Source organism: Sus scrofa, chromosome 17 (assembly GCF_054392235.1).
Source record: "Sus scrofa isolate SSC_HxYL_T2T_F1_AM1 chromosome 17, Sscrofa_HxYL_maternal_Yorkshire_Landrace_v2.0, whole genome shotgun sequence".
NCBI lineage: Eukaryota > Metazoa > Chordata > Mammalia > Artiodactyla > Suidae > Sus > Sus scrofa.
This window is the reverse complement of record NC_139399.1, coordinates 15,804,751-15,817,832: the sequence shown is the minus strand read 5'-3', so window position 1 is coordinate 15,817,832 and position 13,082 is coordinate 15,804,751. Positions and strand designations below refer to the sequence as shown.

Here is a 13,082-nt window from a genome sequence, read left to right as displayed (position 1 = left end):
TTTTTGACTGCACCTGCAACATGAGGAAGTTCCTGGGCCAGGGACTGGACCTGAGATGCTGCAGTGAGAAAGCCAAATCCTCAACCTCTAGGCCACCAGGGAACTCCCGGATATATTCTCCTAGCCAGTGGAAAGCACCTGTTGAATGCATAGTGAGGAAACAGATGAGAAAGGAAGGAACTTGTGGGGCATGTCAGGTGTCAGCAACAGTTTAAACTGAGAGTCCCCTTTAAGTAGCTAAATGATTCATTAGCTCCATTCAAGATCATCTGCAACCTAAGGAAAGTCAGGAGACAGGGAAGAGGAAAAGAAGAATGAAGGATGAGAGAGGCAGAGACTACAGGGTGTGAATGAAGGAAAAGGAAGCAGGGTGCTACGGTGGCAAAGTACAATTGTTCCTTAGAAAAAGGAAGGGAGGAGGGTTTGAAAAGTGAGATGAATATCCAGCAGCAGAACTTGTCGGCGAAGTACAGCCTAATAATCGCAGTCTTACTGTTCTCATTGTGAGGAAGGCATTCAGGACGGAGTTCCCTGGTTGAGCAGCACTGTGTGTTCCCCTCCGTGAGTGGTCATGGGCATATGTGGTCAACTGCAATTGAATATACATACATGTCATAGAAAGGTTGCTGTTTTAGGGGATGGTGTCATATGGACCAGAAGGGGAGGACTGGAAAGAAGAAGAAAGCAGGGCACGGTATGGGGGGGATCAAGGAAGCTGTAGGCTGATAGAGTCCATTAGAAATTTACAGGACCTTGAAGCTAGATGTCAGAAGGATTAATTAAGTTGAAGTAATGGAGAAGCAGACTCAATAAAGACCAGACTTTCTCAGATTTAATGAGTGACCAGAGATCTTGTGGCTCTCTGGTGCATCTTCTGAGCCACAGGTGTGGGATTCTGCATTTCTCACAAGCTCTCAAGGGATGCCCAGGTCGCTGGTCTTCAGGCCAGTGTGCAGACTTGTGTTAGAGAAATCTGAGAGACAAGTCATTGGCTAGTTCAAGATATAACATGATTAAGGAAAAGCATTCTTTCCGGTTCTTTTTTGGTCTCCTTGCTTTTTCTGGCCTCACCCAAAGCATTTGGATGTTGCCAGGCCAGGGATGGAACCCACACCACAGCAGCGACCTGAGCCACTGCAGTAGCAGTATCCAGTCGGGAACCTGCCAGGCTGCAGAGCACTCCTGTTTTTCTTTCTGACCATGTTTATAGCTAGAAGGCAGGAAAGAGTTGAAGGAGGGATTATCCATGTGAGATGCTACAGCCAAGCAGGAGGGAAAAAGGAAGTGGTGGGGATGATCCTTCAAAACACGTAAAAGGGGCAGAATTGAGACCACAGATCTAGAGATTGCCTTTGAAGAGGGGAGGACATGGTGAAAGGAAGGAGGAAGGAAAGAAAGACGTTAAGTGGATGATTGTGGTGTTAGTGAGGAAATTGGAGAGAATGCCTTACAAGTGGCTTCAGTGTGTTTGTATTTGGCTCTTGTTTTTATTAAGAGGGCTAATTTTGTGTTAAGATCCTTTTGAACATTGGCATGAGATACCAAACCCAACAGATTTTGGAAACAGAAGAAATGAATCGGATTCACTCCCTGAATGATAAATTGTTATTATGAGTAAATACTACACTGATTTTTAAATACAAAATATCACTGATATCTAATAAGGCTGTCACATTTGAATTTATTTTGTCCGTTTTGACAATCATATTTCAATATTCAAAGTTCTCTATACATTTTTCTGAAGATGTAACTTGGATGAGTGGATCAAGCAACTTTAAGAAGGATAAACTAGAGGATCCAAGAAATAGAGGCATAGAAGAGGCCCACACGGGTATGGAAAATTGAATATTTCTATGCAGTATTACTCTGCAAGTATATATCCCAGGTGATCAATTCCACACACTCTCTCTGATGAGAAATGAATTATGCATTCAGCTGAACTGTCATCCAAAATGGGTGCTTCCTAAATTCGAGAGCAAATTGAAGATGATGATAAACGCTTGGCAGTATAATGGGGTCTATGATGCCGCGGTATTGCATGAAAGAGAGGCTGTTGCATTTTCCTATCAGCTCTCACTTTATCCCCTTGGGATCATGATCTGTTCCTCTGATTAGAAACAATTTTCCTCCTCATCAGTCAGCATGTTCACATTGCCGTATATGCACTTTGCTAGTGCAAAATCATTGGAAACATAACATTCCTTCCTTTTGAAATCTTAACTGCATGTTTTGTTAAACCTACATGCCTCTTTCTTATTCGGGGTCTATAATGAATGCATACTTCTCTCGGGTTCCTGTCCTAACTCCCCCCACCCAAGAGAGAACACCAAAACCTAACACACTCATTGCCAGAGCCAAGCAGCCGAACTCCACTTGGTACTGACTCTGCATAAATGAATACCTAGCTTTCGTATTTACAGCTAATTGATACACGTCCATTTTGCCTTTTAGCTTCTCCTGAAAAACATCCTCACTCGAAGGTAATGCTTTTAGACTTTTAGCTTGAAATAAGAACTACAGATTTTATCGTGTGTATGTTATTTTTTAATCAACTCTAATCCAAACCCATTCAGCCTCCAGTTGGAGTGAAAGATGCTGTTCGTGAAAAAACAGTCGGAACAAAGGATTTGCAAATGTCCAGATCAGGTAAATTTTGCGATACAAATGTAACTGAAAAGTAGAACACTAAAATAGTTGAAATGCTCACAGTCTTCTTACTCATGATTCTGTTACTATTTTTTTTTTTAATTTAATGGGAGGATTTGACATAAATAAGGTAGATGTTATTGTTGGTATCTAAGCTTTGAAAGGTATTTCCAAGCATAAGAAACATAGATTTTGTTGTCCATTTATTTATGCAGTGTTTGGTTCCTGTTATTAAATAGAGACAAACAGCAGCATGCCATTATGTGGAATGCTGGTTGAAGTGGATTCTCTTTTTTTTTTTTTTTTAACGTTTTTATTGTAGTTGACTTACAGTGTTCTGTCAAGTACAGCAAAAGGACCCAGCCATGCACACATAGGCATTCTCCTTCACATACCATCGTCTGTCATGTTCTGTGACACATGATTGCATGTAGTTCCCTGTGCTGTCCAGGCGGACCCCATGGCCTATCCATTCTAAAGGCAGTCATGTGCATGTACGAACCCAAACTCTCAGTCCCTCCCACTCACTCACCCTCAACACAGGAAGATGTGAAACAGGAAAACTGCAAAATAAATAGGAATAACTTCAAGCCATTCCTGTAGATAATTCCCCTTCTCAGTTGTTACCATTCATAAAATATTAAGCAGGGCCTTGTTCTCCAAGGACCCAGGATTTATGCCTTTGTTCATTAATAATGATTGCTCCTATGCAGGGCCCCGATTGTCTTAGATCCTAAGTATTTCTGGAAACATCTCCTCAGTTGAAGCCTGGAACAGCTTTTTTGCTTATTAAAGCCTTCAGACTCATGTCCCTCCATTTATTTGTATGCCTTTCAAATGCATCCCTCCCAGCACACTAAGAGTGATCTGTCTCAAGGGCATGTAGGACCCTGAACCACTCGAGAAAGCATATGAATGTCCAGGCATCTTAAAATCATATATGAGGCATTCATAATCTGACTTTGGCCTGACTCTATCTCAAGGCTCTTCTTGCTGTCCTTTGCTCCAGTCATCTGAACAGCTCCTGAGGCCTTGTTTTACCCAACTGTATGCTTCTCTTCCTGCCTCAGAACAGCCTTGCCTGCCCTCTCTCTTTCCTGACCTCTGTTCCTTTGAATCTGACTGACCTCACTGCTGACTGACCTCAGGCATTATCTCTAGAAAGCCATCCCTGACACCCCTTATCTATATTCTTCTTCTTCTTCGTATTCTTCTTCACTGCTTCTTCCTCTTCTTCTTCTTTGTCTCCTCCTTCTTCTTCTTCTTCCTCTTCTTCTTCTTCTTTGTCTTCTTCTTCTTCTTCTTCCTCTTCTTCTTCTTCTTTGTCTTCTTCTTCTTCTTCGTCTTTGTCATCGTCTTCGTCTTCTTCATCGTCTTTGTCTTCTTCGTCATCTTCATCTTCTTCTTCCTCATCTTTGTCATCGTCTTCTTCTTCTTCTTCTACTTCTTCATTTTCATCTTCTTCATCTTTTTTGTCATCTTCGTCTTCTTCTTCCTCTTCTTCTTCTTCATCTTTGTCTTCATCTTCTTCTTTGTCTTCTTCATCTTCATCTTCTTCTTCTTCCCCCCACACTCATGAAATGTGAAAGTTCTGGGGCCACAGATCAAACCTGCTCCACAGCAGTGACTATGTTGTGTCCTTAACCACTGGTCCACCAGAGAACTCCTTTAAATGCTTCTGAAACTTCAGTGCCTAGTACTGAGCAGGAACTCATTAGGCAATTATTGAGTAAAAGAAATAAAGACTGTTTATACAAAGATGATTTAAAAAACTTGTCCTGGAGTTCCCACTATGGTCCAATGGGGTAACCATCCAACTGCAGCAGTTTGGATGTCTTTGGAGCTGTGTGTTCAATTCTTGGCCCTCAGTGGGTTAAAGGATCTGGGCTTGCTGGATAGGCAGGTCTCAGCTGTGGCTCAGATTTGACCTGAACTTCCACATGCTGTGGGAACAGCCAAAAAATGAAACAAAGCAAAAACAACAATGACAACCAAGAAGAGCTTGCCCTCTGCAGTCTAAAAGAAAAGATAGTAGATGTCTAAAGAAATGATTTGCACTTGAGGAGGAAAAATTGACTGCAGAAATCAATAAAATACTGTGGTAGCTCCAGGGGAAGATACTTATTTATCTGGGAAAAGATAGCCATAATCAAGGAGGCCTTCACAAAGCAGGCTGAGTCTGAAAACATGAAAAGAAATTTGTCAAGAGCAGTAGGAGAATGCATTTCACAATAAGGAACTGATAACAGCATAGAAGTAACAACAGTTTGGGAAACCATGGATAATTTTGCAGTTGAAGCTTTGTGTGTTGTTAAAAATGTGCACTTATCTTTGTTGTAAAGCATAAATTGGGAGAGCATTGTAAATCAACTGTAATAGAAAAAATAAAAACCTTTAAAAAATGATTTCATGGAGTTCCCGGCTTGGCAAAGTGCAAACAAACCCGACTAGGAACCATGAGGTTGAGGGTTGGATCCCAGGCCTTGCTCGGTGGGTTAAGGATCCAGCATTTTTGTGAGCTGTGGTGTAGGTCGTACATGTGGCTCCGATCTGGTGTTGCTGTGGCTGTGGCGTAGGCTGGCAGCAACAGCTCTGATTAGACCTCTATCCTGGGAATCTCCATATGCTGCGGGTGTGGCCCTAAAGGGAAAAAAGACAAAAAAAAAAAAAGATTTCACTTGAAACATTTAAAAGGTACAATTATGAGGCAAACAATAGAGTATATTGTAACTTTGTTTGCCCTCTGTTTTTTTGTTTGGTTGTTTGTTTTTTTGCTTTTTAGGGCCACACCCACCCATGATGTGTGGAAGTTCCCAGACTAGAGTCAAATCAGAGCTACCACTGCTTCCACAGCCACATAGGATCAGAGCCATGTGTGCAGCCTACACCACAGGTTATGGCAATGCTGGATCCCCAACCCACTGAGCAAAGCCAGGAATTGAACATGCATCCTCATGGATCCTAGTTGGATTTGTTTCTGATGGGCCATGACGGGAACTCCTGTCCTGATTTTTATGTTTCTTTTTGTTCACTGATGCTTGGTGGATGAATTTGCAAATGAATCTTTGGGGTGTTTGTCTTTGACCTGGTACCATCTGTATTTCCCAAATGGCTTGTTGAAGTTGTAGATAGTTAGAAGTATTTCTTAAAGAAGAAATATGTGGCTAAGTTTTAAGCTTAATTTAAACTGTCAGTTGATAAACTGTTGGTTTTCTTAATCTATTGTGATAAAGATTCATTTATCTAACTGTTCTAAGTAGTTAATTTTAACTAAACATTTAGATTTGTCAACAGAACAAGACTTAGAAATGAAGTCAGAGGAAGAGCAAGAAAGGCTTGCTGGAGATGAAAATAACCACCCACAGGTGTGTAAGACTGTACATTTAAATATCTGGCTTAATAATGTTTTCAGTGCTTTAATAAAATAGTTCAGGTGAAATTACCTTTCCAACCAGCCGTTTAGAGTCAAGAGACAAAAATTTAGTATTTAGTTTTTATAGCATTTCTCCAGCCATAAACCTTAAAAAAAATATTGTTAGAGTCTAGGAGTCCCCATTGTGGCCAGGTGGTTAATGAATCCAACTAGGAACCATGAGGTTGCGGGTTCGATCCCTGGCCTTGCTCGGTGGGTTGAGGATCCGGCGTTGCCACGAGCTGTGGTGTAGGTTGCAGACATGGCTCGGATCATGCATTGCTGTGGCTGTGGCATAGGCCATATGCTACAGCTCTGGTTCGACCCCTAGCCTTGCTCAGTGGGTTGAGGATCCGGCATTGCCATGAGCTGTGGTGTAGGTTGCAGACATGGCTCGGATCATGCATTGCTGTGGCTGTGGCATAGGCCATATGCTACAGCTCTGGTTCAACCCCTAGCCTGGGAACCCCCATATGCCACGGGAGAGGCCCAAGAAATGGCAAAAAGACAAAAAAAAAAAAAAAATATATATATATATATATATATATATATAGTTAGAGACTATAATAATCTGTAATGAAACTCTATCCTTGGTATTGAAGCAACAAAATCTGCTCAATATTGTTAGCTTCTTCCCTTTTTATAACATCCTCCCATGATAAAGAAAGTGATACCTGGAGTTCCTGTCGTAGTGCAGTGGTTAAAGAATCCAACTAGGAACCGTGAGATTGCGGGTTCGATCCCTGGCCTTGCTCAATGGATTAAGGATCTGGTATTGCTGTGAGCTGCGGTGTAGGTCGCAGACGTGGCTCGGATCATGCATTGCTGTGGCCGTGGCATAGGCCATCAGCTACAGCTCCGGTTCAACCCCTAGCCTGGGAACCTCCATATGCCGCAGGAGTGGCCCAAGAAAAATGGCAAAAAGACAAAAAAAAAAAAAAAGTGATACCCAATATCGAATCATATGATGAAGCTGTTGAAATTATGACCAATATAATAATGATGGCTACTGAGTTAGAATCCTTTAAGGAGTCATCAGTCTAGTGGTTCAGAATTGACAGTTTTCAACTGCCAGTCGCAAATGCCCTGATTAAAGATTCATGTTGTCTTGTGAGCTCTCTGTGATTGACTTCAGAATCTACTTCATTCAGAGAATGGGGTCATACAGTCAACCTGATTGCCTATTAAGAGAATCAAACCTTCCAGGGTTGGATTTTTTTACCAGGGCATAAGCAGTAGGTTTCTAATGAATGTCATTTTAGGATGGAAAAATCAGTAACTACAATCCAAGTTATTTTAGCCACTCTCGCTAGTGAATATTAGAAGGTAATATAACTGGCTGCAACTTGATATATATATATCAACGTATAGCAATTTGTAGTATAAGATTTGCATTAACATTTAGGAATTTGTTCCTCTTTCTGATTAAGGTTCATTGATTTTGGCTACTACTAATTTGAAGTTAGCCTATTCTCCAGTTATTAGTCCTTAATAAAAAATGCTCACATGCACTGTGAGTGTTTTTTAAAGTGTAATTTAAAAATGTGGCTTTATAACATTAAAAATCCTCTCCTAGTTCATTTTTGTGAGATTTAACACATAAGATTTGTTCAATTCAAACAGACAATGATAAAATGAGGTTTGTGAGTTCAGGTTTTTCTCCTATTGTAGGCTAAGGCAAGTTACTTTTCTCTTATTTGTATGCTCTAGTGATTTGATAGTAACTAAACCTAGAGTAAGAAATTTAAGTTATGTTTCAAATCTTTTCTAATTTTTCTTTATCCATACCTGATTATTTATGGGTAAAGTTATTTTCAAACATGTACCCTGACAGAAAAGATATCTGAAAATCAAATCAAGCCAAGTACCTTGCATGTTTGCATCTGCAAAAAAGCCCTCAAGAACCAGAAGTGAATAAGGAATGTGATAGAGGGGCCCTCTCTGTATATTCAGGACTTACTTGTATACAAAACTATGAGGAAATGTGGTTCAAGCAAGGCAAATTAGAAGGGTCATTTCAAACCCATCACAGATGAGTTCAAGCAGAAGTTTGGTGCAATTTGTGAAAAATACAAAATTCCTCTTGGTCCTGAGGAAGAGCCACCCGATGCTAACTCTAAAGTAGGAGCAGACTTACAGGAAATACCTTCTGATCTGACAAACAGGACACTGGATGATGAGGGGGAAAAATACTGGAGTATCTATCTCTGTAGTATTCTAGGCCTTTTCAGAACAGAAATAGCTCAGTCTCAAAAATGTTTTCCATCATATTCACAGGCATGGCTTGCTTGTCATCTTCAAAGCTTTACTGGAATGAAAATAAATTAGACAGTGAAAGGGATAAGCCAGGCACTGCACAAGTTTTTAACAGAAATGAGGAGAGTTCATGTAAAATTTAAAAAAGGAAGGAACCCCATAGTTATATTTGAAGTCAAAGAAGACCAAAAATTTGATGTACACATGTTACCAAATAGGAACCAAACTACCACTTGCTGGAAACCAGACATCAGACACCTACCTCTGTCTAGTGATGGCAAAAGCCCTTTGGATTTGTAGCTTGCTCCCTCCATTAAGATGAAATGCATGATTCAAATAAAAAGTCACACTATTTCAGTTGTTGTAAATAGTCCTAAGAAAATCCAACCTATACAAGCCTGGTTCCAGGAGTCCTTGCATGCAGATCATTGCAGTGCTAATCACTATAAAAGCGTGGAAGCTGCATTAGAAAATGGGTGTTCTTCGCCAAATAGTACCAGAACATCCAAAGTATATCTAAATGAAGAATTACAGCAAGATACGCAAAGGTTTAAGCATGAGATAGGCATGTTGCACCTAGGGATCCCGGCTCTGGAACAAGAGAAAATTCATCTTCAGAAAGATGTAGAGCTTCATTTGTTATGGCTTTGGTTCTTGTCTTAATAAGTTATCCGATCCATTCTGATTTTCCACTTATGAAGATTTATATATAAACTGGGGTCATCTAAATATGTAATTGGGTGGAAATAGGTATTTCTGCCATCTAAATAACAGGAGTTCATGAAAATATTTTCTTGGGTTTTGTTGCTTAATCAACCCAAGTCTCTCTCTGTCAGTCTGTCAAGTGGGCTGGGAAACTAATTTAGCTACCTTGTGGCCTTGTGAGCCAGAACAGGCACAAAGGGAGTTACTTAAGAAATATATTAAGCTGGAGGGTTGTTTTCCATTTAAATTCTATTGGCTTAAACCTAAATTGCATTCCCACAGAATGAGAAGGAAGCCGTGATTGAGAGAAGGGGCTGAAACCCATGTTTCCACTAAACTAATCTATTCATTGAGCCTTCCTGTGTGCAATCTTACCTGCTTTATTCAGTCCCTAGGCACTTCGAATTCCAACATGGCCTTTTCAAGATATTTTTAATAACAAATGCATGGACTCATACATATTCTTTAATTACCACTTCCAGCTGTTTCTGTTGAGTCAGGCCTTCACATTATGTTGTTTCATGAAATGTGGAAAGTTTGACATGTATGATTTTATCGTATAGGTAGTGTAAGCCCTCAGAAAAAAAAAAAAAAAAAATCAGTATTTTGTCTCCAAAGGAGACAACTGAGTTTTGAGGTGTGTTATTTTTTTTCTTCCAGTAATAGATTATTTAATTTGTTTATTTGCTTTATTTGTATAAGAGGTGCTTTCAGTTTTAAAGGTAGGCAAAATCTGGAGATACTCTGCTTTAAAGGAAAAAGGAGATAAGCCCCACCCCCCAATTGAGGAAGGCATTGAATTTCTTGGCCAAAATCACACTTTTAACACACCTGGTTAATATGATGAGTTTATTTGGTAATTTATCAGATTCAGTGTTGTAGAACTGTATCATCTCTTTGTGTGTGTGTGTGTGTTGGTTTTTGTTTTTTCCTGGGCGGCTCATGAGGCATGTGGAGGTTCCCAGGCTAGGGGTCGAATCGGAGCTGTAAGCTACGGGCCTATGCCAGAACCACAGCAATGTGGAATCCAAGCCTGTGCCTGCAACCTACACCACAGCTCATGGCACACCGGATCCTTGACCCACTGAGCAAGGCCAGGGATCGAACCTGCAACTTCATGGTTCCTAGTCAGATTCGTTAACCACTGTGCCACAATGGGAACTCCTGTATCATCTCTTTTGATGCCGTAAAATGCTAGGGAATGCTCCATTAGGGCTCTTGGACAAATCATTTAACTTTCTTGGTTTTATTCCCATTATTGGTAAATAGTGAGGCTAGAGTAGATATACCATCCAGCTATAGGATGTTATGGTTATCGAATATGAAATTGGAAAGTATTACTCATTTTCCAGCATTCCATACAAACTAACAGCTTCTCAGTTTCACTCTTCCCTTGGTGTCTGGGTAAACATGGGGTCATGAATTTTAGTGAACATCATTATGTTTTTGATAGTCCCAGGACCCCCCCCCTCAAAAAAAATTGTAAAAGGCCAGAAGAATATCTCCACAGGGAGAATATCTTTAGTGTGGAAAGAAGAAGGTTTCCTTTTTGTTACCAAAGAGTCACAGCCTCTAAATATGGCTGATGAATAGATAATCCAGGTTGTAAAGACAGAAGAGGACAAATACTGTGTCCTGGCCTTTTTATTGCTCTGTCTCTGCCAGACAGATGGGGAAACCTGGATGTGCATATGAAACATAACCAACATTAAGAAAGCTCTGTTTGAATTTTTGGGAATTCTGTTTCTTTTCCTCAAAGAGGAAGAAGCATAATTTACAAAAAAATCAATGACTTGTAATGATAAAATCAGTATAAATATATTTTTAGCCATTAAAACCAGAGCAAACTCTGAGTCAAATGACAAGATTAATGCAAACCAAGAAGGTCTTTATAGTGAATAAAGTAAGAATAGTCATCTTCAGTGTCAAACTTTCACAAAAGGTTGAAGCAGAAAAGAAGGAGCACAGAAGCAGTGTGATGGAAGCGTCAGAGAGCAGATGTGATGCTGATGATGAGAGTGGGTTACTTCAACAGAGGCAGAAGGGAAAGACTCATACCCAGCAGTTTCCTACTATGGAGAATGAAGATTCTGATAGGTAACCTATATCAATATGTAACAGTAGACAATTGTTATTTTCCTATCAAACCAATTCAAATTTGAGCTGATGTTCATAATTAATGAACTGTATATTTCCCTAAGACTATAGTTATTTTAAATACTCTTGTCCTTTAGCCTTAATACTAGAGTTAATTTGTTCCCACTCCACCTTATCACAGGGTTAGAGTTTCCTGGATTTGCCTGGATGCTGGTCTGTACCATAGATGGTGTCATCTATTTCAGTATGTTTTATGTTTCAAGTTAGCGTCCGTCCACTTCAGCTTCACGACTCCTTTCAGCATTTCTTGGGAGGCAAGTCTGGTGGTGGTGAACTCCCTCCACTTTGGTTTGTCTGGGAAAGTCAATCTCTCCTTTATTTGTGAAAGACAACTTTTCTGGAATAGAGTGCTCTTGCTTGGCAGTTTCTTTCTCTTAGCACTTTGAGTATGTCATCCTCGTCCCTCAAAATTCTTCAAGAGAATTATGGGAGGGTTCCCTTATAATTTACAAGCCTCTTTCTTCTTCCTGCTTTTAAGATTCTTCATCTTTGAATTTTAACACTTTTATTATAATATCTCTTGGTGAAGATTTCTTTCAGTTGAGTTTATTTGGTGATGTATGAGCTTTAGCCCTTTGGCTGCCCAAATCTCTCCCCAAGTTTAGGAAGTCCTCAGCCTTTTTTTTTTTTTTCCTTTAAATAAGCTTTCTGCCACCTTCTCCCTATCTTTTCATCTCCCTAGCTTCACCTTTCTCTCTAAACTGCAGTAATTCATGCATTGCTTCTTCTGATGATACCCGGTCATTCACATGGGCTTCCTTGACACTTTTTCATGCTTTTGTTCCTTCTTCTCCTACAGATGATTTAGAAGTCCTATCTCTTAACTCACAGGTTCTTTCTTCTGCTTGATCCATTTTGCTGTCAGTGCTTAGTGTATTTTTCCTTTCATTCATTGTATTCTTTAGCTCCAGAATTTCCATTTGGTCCTTTTTAAAAATATAACTTTATATGTATATGTAGTTATTGTTCCTATCTCTTCTTAAATGTCTCCTTTTGTTTGTGTATTATTTTCCTGATTTGGTTGGACTGTGATTAGTGGAAGATTATTGTGATCCTTTGATGTTATCATGTTTTCTTGATGTTCATGTTCCTTGATGTTTTGCATTTCTGTCTTTGCCTTTGAATTCATGGTTTCCTCTTCCAGTCTTTAATGACTGTCCTCTCCAGTGTGTCTAAGCATGTATACTTCATTGGTGTGCTGGAAGTTCTCTGCTGGAAACCTGGATTTTCACAAAGGCTCTCTAATCTATGAGTGATTAGCTACAACAATGTTTCCAGGGGTTCTGTGGATATGGCTAAGTGTGGCTGGAGCCAATTTATGGAGCAGGCAGTGTCCACTACTGGGATGGGGTCTGTTTGTCTGTTACTCAGGATATGAGTATGCGGGACTCTTTGCAGCCCCTTGGTGTCTGGTGCTGGATCCTTAACTCCCACAAACTACTTTGGTCCATGGATTGATTCCACACTGGGGTGGGAGGAGGCACATGATAAGGCACCTCTTTTTCAGCCATGATGCTGCCTTCATCCCAGCATGTGGGTGTTTTAAAAGTAAATATTTCTTCCTCAAGATATTTCCTTGATTGCTTCTTTCCTGGCTCATGTGCCCTGTGATATGTTTTTAAAAAATCATTTGAAGTAAGCATTGTTATATTTAAAACAAAGAGCATATAGTACAAATCTAAATATAGTCCCATGTCTAAGTGCCATTTCTTTGAGACACTGAACTCCAGCTTTCTTTTTTTTTTTTTTTTTTTTTTTTTGCCATTTTTTGGGCTGCTCCAGCAGCATATGGAGGTTCCCAGGCTAGGGGTCGAATGGGAGCTGTAGCCACCGGCCTGCGCCAGAGCCATAGCAACATGGGATCCGAGCCACGTCTGCAACCTATACCACAGCTCATGGCAATGCC

The 13,082-nt window shown here is 40.1% G+C and overlaps 1 protein-coding gene across 1 annotated transcript in view; it reads left to right on the top strand.

Annotated features, from left to right (window-relative positions):
• The window catches only part of LOC100628139 (uncharacterized), a 217,790-nt gene that overhangs the window by 171,772 nt on the left and 32,936 nt on the right, over positions 1-13,082 (top strand). Inside the window, exons 104-108 of the mRNA XM_085003024.1 lie at positions 1,745-1,831; positions 2,452-2,480; positions 2,574-2,646; positions 5,929-6,011; positions 10,962-11,116. Coding sequence (XP_084859150.1) covers positions 1,745-1,831; positions 2,452-2,480; positions 2,574-2,646; positions 5,929-6,011; positions 10,962-11,116 — 427 coding nt within the window. The remainder of the gene's footprint in view (positions 1-1,744; positions 1,832-2,451; positions 2,481-2,573; positions 2,647-5,928; positions 6,012-10,961; positions 11,117-13,082) is intronic.